Here is a 10,919-nt window from a genome sequence, read left to right on the forward strand (position 1 = left end):
CACCGGCGCCCCGCACTGCGGACCCCCGCAGCTCGTCCGGGCCGGGCCCCGCCGAGGCCGAGCCCGCCCCCGGGCGGAGTCTGAGCGTCTACTCAGACCTGCACGCCTTCTACTACTCGTGGTATGGCAGCCCGCGACGCGAGGGCCACTACATCCACTGGGACCACGTCATGGTGCCGCACTGGGACCCCAAGATCTCGGCCAGCTACCCCCGCGGCCGCCACAGCCCCCCGGACGACTTGGGCTCCAGCTTCTACCCGGAGCTGGGGCCTTACAGCTCCCGGGACCCCGACGTGCTGCGAGAGCACATGACCCAGCTCAAGGAAGCGGCCATCGGTGAGGCCCCCCCACCCCACCCCAACCCCTGCAGTCCCCTCACTGGCACCACTCTCCACCAGCCTGATTTTTTATCCCTCCCGCTCTCATCCTGGGCCCACTACTTAGCACTGCCCTTTCCTTCTAGTATTCCCTTTGCCTGTCCTGACCCAACAGCTCCAGGGCCCTGCTACAGGGCAGAGCTGCTGGGTACGCGCCAGATCTGTCCTAGGTAGGGACAGCAAAGAGAGGGAGGCAGACTTCATATCTACTGGACTTCCAAGTTCCAGGTAAGCAAGGCCTAGGAAACCCCCCAGGAGCATGGAGTCATGGAGTCCAGGTGCAGAAGAAAGCAGTAGCTATTCTTGTTTCTGCTGACTGCAGAGAAGAAAGTTTGCCCATGTTGCTGGGCAGACAGTTTTCATCAAATGCCTAACTCGAAGACCGGGCCCTGCCTGGGATCTTCCCACATTGGAGGCTTGGTTCAGATTTTGTCACTGAATTCTGCTGGATTTTACAGTACAGTCAGTATGCTTGGAGATAGCTTGTAAGTAGGAGGAAAATGGAATGACAGTAGCCTGGCCTGGCAACACATGCCTATAACTTTAGCTCTTGAAAGGCTGAAGTAGAAGGATCACCAGTTTGGGGCCAGCCTGTGCTACATAACAGGACTTTGTCTAAAGGATGTGAGGGGGAGTAGAAGAAAGAACATAGAAAGTAAAAAGATAAGGGAACTACAAAGAGGTGGGTGGGGAGTCTTACAAAGACAAATAAAATAGGGGTCTAGGGGAACTGTCTAGGTTTACAGTACAGAGGGGCAGATGGATAATCAAGGCAAAAATGCTGTATCCTGTAGAAAGCAAGTTGACCTCTAAGCAGGGCTCTCATCCATGTGGACTCCAGGTGGGTGATAGTAGTGTTGGTGGCCACCTGCTCACTCCTGCTTGTTATGCCACTTGCGGATGCACTAGACTTGGGCTTCCTGCTGGTGTGGCATGCTACTGCTCCTTTGGCAGCAATTTCAGCACCTCTGGTGAGGACAGCTCCAGAACGCGAAACTCTTGGGGTGTAATCTGCCTAGGATGAACCTGGCCCAAGATTTTCAGGAATTATTTTGCAGCTAGAGTTGGTTTGGGGGAGGGGCACACTGTATTTCCTACCAGGCCTCTGTCCTGTCTCAGGCGTCTTGGTCCTCTCCTGGTACCCGCCTGGCATGGCTGATGATAATGGGGAGCCCTCAGATGACCTGGTACCTGCCATTCTGGACACTGCCCATCAGCACAACATCCAGGTGAGTTTCTAAGAAAAGGTCATCTGTTTTCTGTGGAGATTGCCCTTTACTCACAGTGCCTCTAGGGGAGCTCTTAGCAGCTGTCCAGGAATAGCTAAACATTGAGTGTGGTATTAAGGGAAGGTCTATACAATTTACTTTCTTGAATTCTGAGAAAACTTAATGTAGGTTACAGACCCTGTCCCTGCTAAGCAAGAGCCCAATAAGCCTGCAGACTGAATTCAGACTGAACTCTGGAAGCAGTGTTGGACCAGGTGCTAAGCAGGAAGGGTCACCTTCAGGTGGAAGGACATGAGCTAACATGAGGCCATTTTCCCTAGACATACCACTTGGATACTGCTGTGGTGAAGTAGGAAGGACACAGAAAAGCCCACTCCTCATCCCTGAACCCGCACTGAACAGACACAGCACCTTCCCATCCATTGCTCTGTCCACTGCTTCCAGTGGTTTCAGGCAGCCAGTGCCATTCACTGGAGCTGGCACAGAGGGGGAGTTGTTGGCTACCCTGCAGTAGCCCACCCGAAGGACCCGTGGACATATATTCACTGACCAGTAACTGCTCTGTTTGTCACAGGTGGCCTTCCACATCCAACCCTACAAGGGCCGGGATGACATCACTGTACATGACAACATCAAGTACATCATTGACACGTAAGGCTGCTCCAGGGGCTGGGTGTTGCTGGGAATCAAGGTAGGAGTAGGCTGACAGTCAAGTAAGAGACTTACTCACAGTGTTTTTGTTTTGGTGGCACTGAAGTTGAACTCAGGGTCTTGGACTTGCTAGGTAGTTGCTCTACCACTTGAACCACACAAGTGCCCCCCCCGCCCCGCCCCATAGTTGTTTTAGAGGAAGAAGGTGCTGGACTTAAGAGTCAGACAATCTGAATGTCAACTCCAGTTCTGCAGTCTGATAAGAGGCAAGCTTCATAAGCTTTGAGTTATCTAATACATACATGTGATTCTTACAGTGCTTGCACAGTATCATTCATAAAATCTTTTTTTACTTCTTTCTAGTACTGAGGTTCGAACTCTGGACCTTATGCTCTTTCTTGCTCATAGCTGGCAATCTACCACTTCAGCCATGTCCCAGCCCAGCTTTTTGCTGGTTATTCTGGAGATGGAGCCTAATGGACTTTTCTGCCTGGGCTATGTTTTGAACCATGATCCTCCAGTTCTATACCATTGAGTAGTCAGGAATTTATTTTTGTTTTATTGGCAGAACTGAGGTTTGATCCAGATGCTTTTACTTTTGCTAGCTCCATGAGTCATACCTCCACCCTTTTTATTTTTGAGATAGGGTCTTATTTTTTGCCCAGGCTGGCCCGAACCCTGATCCTGTTTACACTTCTTGCTGTAGCTGAGATGACAAATATGTGCCACCATGCCTAGTTTTTGCTGCTGAGATACCATGATCTTCTTGGTCTGTACCTCCTGGATAGCAGCTAACTTTACAGGCACCTGCTCCCTGCCTCCAAAAAAAAATGTCATTTTTTAAAATTATCTTTTTTTGTTGGTCATGTGGCCTGAACTCTGGGCCCAGGCACTGTCCCTCAGCTCTTCAGCTCAAGGCTAGCACTCTACCACTTGAGCCACAGCACCACTTCCAGCCTTTTCTGTTTATGTGGTGCTGAGGAATTGAACCCATGCAAGGCAAGCACCCTACCACTGAGCCACCTTCCCAGCCCAAAAATCTAAATGTTTATGTGTACCTAAGTACTGTCAGTTATACAGTAATGGACACAGCTAGGAAAGTTTCTGATTTCAGTGTTTACATTCTAGTGTGTTAGAGGTACAGGAAAGCCAAGAAAAATTAAAGAGGGAAAACAAAATAGTGGCCCATACTAAGAAAACGTAAGAAATAAAGCAGTTTTAAGTCAAGAGTTTACCGAAGAGAAATTCCCTCTCTCCTTGTGTGTATGCTGTGCTACCAAGTTACTCTTCAGCCCTCAAGAAACTATTCAAGCCAGGTGATGGTATCTCATGCCTATAATCCTAGCTACTCAGGAGGCTGAGATCTGAGGATCTTTGTTCAAAGCCACCCTAGGCAGGAAAGTCTGTGATTCTTATCTCCAGCTAACCACCAGAAAACCAGAAGTGGTGCTGTGGCTCAAGTGGTAGAACACTCACCTTGAGCTGAAGAGCTCAGGGACAGAGTTCCAGGCCCCACAACTGACCAAAAAAAAAAAAAAAAGAAAGAAAGAAAGAAAAAAGAAACAAGAAACTACTTGAGAGTTGGGCACTGGACTGGTGGCTCATGCCTGTAATCCTAGGTACCCAGGAGCTGAGATCTGAGGATTAAGGTTCAAAGCCAGTCAGGTCAGGAAAGTCCATAAGACTCTTCTAATTAACCACCAGAACTGGAAGTAGAGCTGTGGCTCAAAGTGCTAGAGTGCTAGCCTTGAGCAAAAGAGCTCATGGACAGCACCCAGGCTCTGAGTTGAAGCTCCATACTGACAAAACTACTTGAGGTTTAGGTACCAGTGGCTTACATCTGTAATCCTTGCTACCCAGGAGGCTGAGATTGAAGATCATATATGGTTCAAAGCTGAGGGACAGCACCCAGGCCCAGAGTTCAAGCCCCACAACAGGCATTAAAAAAAAGTTCTTGTTCTTGTTTTTCTGAATTTGTGAATTGGTAATCATTTGCTAGTCAGGGAGTGAGCCCTGACCCAAAACTCTCTTGGGCACCTTGATTTTGAACTGCCCAGATTCCAGAATTGTGAGAAATAAATGCAGTTACGCTACACACACACACACACACACAACCTTGCTTTAGTATGCATAAGGCCCTGGAAGAGGGTTCAGATCTAAAAAGATCTGAGGGAAGGAAGAAGTTTCATACAGAAGGCTGGCAGAAGGAAGGGCCTAAAAAAGGATAAGAGACAAGGTAGACAAGGGAATGGAGAAGGTGGTCACAGGAAAGGAGAGGGGTAGGATCACACCAAGTAAGCGGAGACTCTTAGCTCCTGGTTTAAGTTTGAGATATATATATATATTTTTTTTTCAGGGGGTCCAGTCGTGGGGCCTGAACTCTGGGCCTGGGTGCTGTCCCTAAGCTCTTCAGCTTAAGGCTAATGCTCTACCACTTGAGCCACAGCACCACTTCTGGATTTTTTCTTTGTTTGCTTATGTGGTGCTGAGGAATCTAACCCAGGGCCTCATGTATGCAAGGCAAGCACTCTACCACTGAGCCACCTTCCCAGACCTGAGTTATATTTTAATGAGAAGAAATAGGAAGGCCAGAGTGAAAGCAGAGACACCAGCTAAGTGGCTATTGCCACTGTCCAGAGGAAAAAAGGTGGTGGCTTGGCTAAGCATGGAGAAGTAAGGTTTAGGGATGACCCGGCTGAGAAAGGAAGGTCAGTCTAACTGGATACTAGCTGCTGCATCCTAAGATGCCTGTGCATGAGGAGAACCATCCCAACCATCTCACAGCTGTGCTGGTTTCTCACATGCAACTCAGGCTCCTTCCCCCTGCCCTGCAGGTATGGCTCTCATGGTGCGTTTTACCGCTACAAGAACAGCATGGGCAAGAGCCTCCCACTCTTTTATATCTACGATTCATACCTGACGTCTCCTGAGGCCTGGGCCCACCTCCTAACACCTAACGGGCCCCATTCGATTCGCAACTCCCCCTATGATGGGGTCTTCATAGCACTGTTGGTGGAGGAGGGCCACACCCACGACATCCTGGCTGCAGGATTTGATGGCATGTACACCTATTTTGCCTCCAATGGTTTCTCCTTTGGCTCCTCCCATCAGAACTGGAAAGCTGTGAAGAACTTTTGTGATGCCAACAACCTCATGTTCATTCCCAGTGTTGGGCCTGGCTATATTGACACCAGCATTAGGCCTTGGAACAACCACAATACACGGAACAGGGTCAATGGGAAGTACTATGAGACAGCCTTGCAGGCTGCCCTGAGTGTGAGGCCTGAGATTGTTTCCATCACCTCCTTCAATGAATGGCACGAGGGCACACAGATTGAGAAGGCCGTTCCAAAGAAGACACCAGCTCGCCTGTATTTAGATTACCTGCCTCATCAACCCAGTCTGTATCTGCAGCTGACTCGCCGATGGGCGGAGCACTTCATCAAGGAGAAGGAGCAGTGGCTGATGTGAGGGGCTGACATTCAAAACTCAGTAGAGGATAGCATTGTGTGGGTTCACTCACTGGTTCCCAGAATAAAACAGTTGGGTGCTTCTTGATGGGCCACCATGCTTCCACAGGGCCCAGACAGGTGGTGTTGGGGTATTGGGCTAGCAGGTGACTGCCCAGAACCCAAGGCAGAGCAGCTCCACATCCTCAGAAGTTTCATAGAATCCTTCTGCTTTAAGCTGTGGCAGGTGGTGGTTTATGTAATGGAGTTGTCCAGTTACTGCTCTTGGCTCTCAGGGTTGACCCAGCTTGCACCCTGTTCCCTCTGCCAGTGTGCATCTTCTCTTTAGGCCTCGTTCCAGAATCATTTGTCTTCTCAAAGATAGGGAAACATACTTGACTTTGTAAAAAAGGAACTTACAGGCTTAACTGGATCCAGATTCCTAAACCCAGTTATCAGGAACAATCTTGAGCATTCACACATTCAACACCTATTAACTGAGCACTGCAGGATGAGTCTGGAGCTGGGGAAAACCTGACTGAGGAAGTCATGTCCTCAAAGCTTATAGGCTTCTATTCTGTTTGGTGTGGCCTCCTTGGCTAGTACCTCCTAGGTGCAATCTTTTTTTTTTTTTTCAGTTTCTGCTGGGAGTTCAATTGTTTTTCATTTCCAAGCTCAGATGAACACAATGCAGGGAGAGGACCAGAACACCCTCTCCCTTTAGCTGCCAGAACAGGCTGAAGCTCTCACTAGAGCCACTTTCAGTGCTCTTATGATTTGTATGAAGTAGTATCCTCAATTACAGGTTTATTGCCCTTAAGACCTCATAAATCTTGACTTCAGATTCTGTGACTAACTGATTTAGGATTGGGCAGGCTATAGTTTTGGCACAATGAAGAGTAGATCAGCTTTAAAAATTACTAGATTAAGTGAAACTTATAGAGGGAATAGTTAACACAACCCAGTGCTTATTTAGAAACTAATGTTAATTGCAAAGGCCCTAAAAAAGCAGGCCTCTTGAATACCACGCCAAGATTCTTAGAATATAATTGAGGCAGTGTGTATTGAAAACCATTGTACTGAGATTTACAGACTCAAGACTGACTCACAATTCTGAAAATCGAGTCCAAGGGGCAGTAAGTGGAACCTAGGGTCCTCTCTCAAGGACACATAGCCCTGAGTAACTGACACAAAACCCCATCAGCCTGGCAACTCGCTTGTGCATTCACTAGGGAAACCAAGGTAGGCAATGCCAGTGGAAAGACATGGATGTTGGCCTGTAGTGATTTCATTTCACACATACACAACTGGAAAAATATGGCAAGGCCAGCATAAAGAGGTAGCCACCTCACACACTGCTGAAGGCAGTGAAACTTGACTCAGTTCTTTGAAGAGAGCCATAAATGCATATATAACTTTGACCTGGTAATGCTACCCTAAGGAAATAATTCAGAAAAAAAATAAACCATTTACAAATGTGTTTAATAGCATTTTTATTAAAAGTTCGAAATGCCCAATAATTATGTATAACACTTGATATACATATGAATAAGCTGCTGAGTAAACACTGGAGTTAAATAAATTACGCATATAACTTATGCTAGGGATAAATAAGGAAGTACGGCTAAAAAGGATATTATAGGTTTGTTTTCAGCTATTGTTTAATTTGGATCCCTCTCCAGTATTTCCATCATTAGATCAAAATGATTGTCTTCTGGCTCAAAGGAGAGTTTGCTTTATAGCTTTACAATGTTTATCCTAACCAGATTCCAGCTTCAAGAGTCCAAATCCTTGTGCTGGTTCCCTGGGACTTTACGCTAGCACTTCTAGTTGGTTTGGACCACCAGAGGAAGCTCTCACTAGCTTCTAAATCTGTTACTTAAAATTACTTCTCTTTACTTTATGTAACCTGGCTGGCCTTGAATACTATGTAGCTCAAGTTGTCCTTGAATTTATAATCCTTTCTGTGTGCTGGAATTATAAGTGCTTTGATTTCAGGCACAGGCACTACTATGCCTGGTTTAAAATATTTCACAATTAAAAAGAGGAGGAGGGAAGAAAGGAAAAAAAAAAACTATTATTAGAGTCAGGCCATCCTAGGAATGTTCTTAATCTTTATTCAACTTTTGGCTGATATATGAAACTATGGAATAATATAATCTACTCCCCTCACCCTCCATACGAAGCGTGAGGGTAAACCAGCAGTTTCTGGTATGCAATGTCCAGAAAGACATGCTGCCCAAAGCTGGGCTAGGGACATGGCTCCACTGGCCTCTGCAAATGAGGCCTGACAACCAGCAGCAGGCAGACACATAGTATCCAGCAGTGTCCTTGGTCCTCCCTCCTGAGTGTCACGAGCAGGACCCATGTGAAGGGAGCAGCCCGTACTTCTGTTGGAGGATTGCTGTAGTATTTTCCAGAGCACTGAGGAGGACACAGAAGTTAGTTATTGTCTAACTTCTCAAAGCCCTGAGTCCACCAGAGTCTGCTGATCACGGACCTCTAAGGTACTAGTCTCATGCTCTATTCATCAAACACTTGATGGATCCTAAAAAGGAGGAAACACCAGCAAATCTAGTCCCAATGTACCTGCCACTTCTCCATGTCTACCTCATCCTCCTCTTCCCTGCCCAGAGCAAGACTAAGAAGTAACAACCTTCACTTCCTCAAAACTTTGTTTCATTTCTCTAATTTCCCTAAAATTCTATCTTTATAGCATAGCAAAGAGACTTACCAGCCTGGACGAATAATGCCAAATTTTCCAGGCACAGATAAGTCAACCACAGTAGAACCAAGGCGACATTCAGGACTCTGGCCATCCCCAATTGGTCCCCCATCAATGACCAGGGACAAATGAGGCCAGAGGTCTTGGAATTCCTGAGAAGAGGGAAAGGAAAAGCATGGCCAAGCATACTGCACACTCAGCATAGATAAGCAAAGACCCTAATTTTGAAACAGGAGGCATCTTCCTCTAGCAGAAGAACCATCTTAGTTAAGGTTAGGATTGCCTGGATACCACATCCTAACAGGTTTTGCCTTTCTGAGTAAAAGTCCCATATAACACCTGTCTAGAACTTAAAAGGACATTAAACTCATTGCTGTTAGGGAGGCCTGAGTGGATTACCTGGGACTCTGGTGGGCATCTATAGATGTGGGCTTTGATCCTAAACATTCCATCATACCCATGGGACACATGCAAGGCACTTCATCTAACCCTTCTAATAAGATGGCTGGACATTTGACCACTAAGGGTCCTTCCAGCTCTAGCATTCTGATCCTGGATCTTCATGGACTGTGGATCAGGACAGGAGGAATAAAATAGGATGAGCTCTGCAAATACGTGCCACATCACTCATTCTGAGCTGTGGTAAGGCTGCTCTAGCCAAAATTGTGGATTGAATTGTTTGCTGCACTAGAGCTCCCCACTTGATGACAATGTAATACACTTAGGGCTAGGAACTCAACGTAGCAGAAAAACACCAGTTACTATGTTGGCCAGGTCAACTGATGGTTGACAAGGTAAGACCTTTCCTCTCTCCTTGTCACATGTCCATCCCTGCAAACCAAGACCAAGCGAAGCCACCATTCTCATGAAAAGGAGAAGCATGCAGCTCTCAATTTCTGAAGCCCATGAGCTCACTTAGGTCTGGGCATAGAAAACCCTTGTCACTTTATATTTAAATTTAAAAAGAAAAGTAAGTGAAATTTCTTTCTGTTCCCATGTCTTCTAAACTATGTAGCGAAGAAAGAATAATTCTTTCTTTGGCCTGCCTTGTGGCAGAGATAAGAGATGAAGGTCAAAACTTATGTAAAAATCTAGTCACTTAATGGCTGTGTGACTAGAAGTGACTTTTCAGGTCCCAATTTCATCTTCACAGGACTACTAAAGATTTATGGCCTAACAGAAATCTCTAACAAAGACAGTTGTTTCATCAAAGTCTTTCCTATTATACAAAACCGTTCCTAAGTGTTTTTTTCATTTGGATGCTCTCCCTCAACTCATGGCAACTGAGTAGACTTCCCGAGGGTGGACCCAAAGAGCCACTCTCCTACCAGGCAGTTCCAGCACACTGGTTCAGAGGAAACCATTTTTGGCCTTCTGAGGCTTCCAGGGGAAGGATTGGGCAATTCTCACCTCTATGTTCAGAGAACTGGTCTGGGAGCTGAGATTAGCACTTGTGAGAGCAAGAGGCCCCCCAAACATCTGAGCCAAGTCTTGCATGAAGGCATGGTCAGGAATTCTGATGCCTACAAGCTACGAGGCAAGAGGAAAGGGAATTATCAGGAAAGTTGGCAAAGACAGAGAATGGATCTACTCTGGATCCTGAAAAGCCAAATGGTCAGAAAAAGTCTGACACACAGAAGGTAACTTGACTCACAGGAGTAAAAGGGTTGAGGTCTTTGTTGAGCTCCCCGGAGCGTTCCATCACCAGGGTCACTGGTCCTGGCAAGAGGTCTTTCAGGAGCTCCTCAGGCACTGTCACTTGGCAGTACCTGGGAAACAAAGGAGCATAAACTTACTCCAAATGAAGAGCCAACTGAGCCAATGGTGAGCCTTTCCTGGCCTCTAGGCAATTCCAGGAAAAGGGTTCCTTTGGGTCTACAAATGCTCCACCTATCCTCCTGCTTCCCCTCCCAAAGAGCTTGCGCAGAAGGCAGGGCTGCAGAGAAGCACCCGGGCCTGGAGCCCTCGTTTATTTTGGGAACTACAACAGGAAAAGCGCTGTGATTTACTGTGGCAAGTCTCAAGCCCTGTTTAAATTATTCTTTTTTTCTTTTGGAAAGGCATTCGCTGCTACAATGAAGTTCCGGGTTTGCTTCCTTGCCGAGGGCCGCCCCGCACACGCACGGGAGCGCCTGAGGGGCGCGGCACGGCCGGCCTCCGGCGTCGCTGGTCGCTCAGCGCCCAGCCGGGGACCTGGCACACGCCAAAGGTTCGGTACATATTTCCAGTTCCGGATTCTTCGGGGAGCCCCTCCCGCGCCCAGCGCCTCAGTCTCCCAAGCCTGTCACCGGAAGCCCCTCCCGCGGTGCCGCCCCCAGTGGGGCCGGGTCGGGGCGGCCTCACCTGTAGACGTCGGCCACGCGGCCCAGGCACACGGCCAGCGGCTTCACCTCGCTGCGGCCCTTGAGGCGGTACACGGCGTCCAGTGCCGCCGAGCAGCCGGCCGAGCAGGCCAGGCCGTACAGCGTGTCGGTGGGAACGGCCACCA

The 10,919-nt window shown here is 47.7% G+C and overlaps 2 protein-coding genes across 3 annotated transcripts; one reads left to right on the forward strand and one right to left on the reverse strand.

Moving 5' to 3' along the window:
- The first annotated feature begins 1,490 nt into the window (after nucleotides 1-1,490).
- On the forward strand, nucleotides 1,491-5,814 carry Maneal (mannosidase, endo-alpha-like). 2 transcript variants are annotated; one of them, XM_013016862.1, is made up of 3 exons: nucleotides 1,491-1,606; nucleotides 2,181-2,257; nucleotides 5,092-5,814. In XM_013016862.1, the coding sequence occupies exons 1-3, from the start codon at nucleotides 1,529-1,531 to the stop codon at nucleotides 5,726-5,728; spliced, it is 792 nt and encodes a 263-aa protein (XP_012872316.1). In that variant the 5' UTR covers nucleotides 1,491-1,528; the 3' UTR covers nucleotides 5,729-5,814. The 2 variants fall into 2 exon arrangements, with proteins under 2 accessions (XP_012872316.1, XP_012872317.1); XM_013016863.1 differs by lacking the exon at nucleotides 2,181-2,257 and having other exon boundaries at nucleotides 1,536-1,606; nucleotides 5,092-5,728.
- Nucleotides 5,815-7,182: 1,368 nt separating this feature from the next.
- Yrdc (yrdC N(6)-threonylcarbamoyltransferase domain containing) lies at nucleotides 7,183-10,917 on the reverse strand (the record flags this gene model as incomplete). Its single annotated transcript, XM_013016761.1, has 5 exons — nucleotides 7,183-8,130; nucleotides 8,441-8,583; nucleotides 9,842-9,961; nucleotides 10,086-10,200; nucleotides 10,775-10,917. Coding segments are annotated over 5 exons (594 nt in total), but the record flags the coding sequence as incomplete, so codon positions are not given.
- Between the last annotated feature and the right edge of the window lie 2 nt (nucleotides 10,918-10,919).

Source organism: Dipodomys ordii, unplaced genomic scaffold (assembly GCF_000151885.1).
Source record: "Dipodomys ordii isolate 6190 unplaced genomic scaffold, Dord_2.0 Scaffold33, whole genome shotgun sequence".
Taxonomy (NCBI): domain Eukaryota; kingdom Metazoa; phylum Chordata; class Mammalia; order Rodentia; family Heteromyidae; genus Dipodomys; species Dipodomys ordii.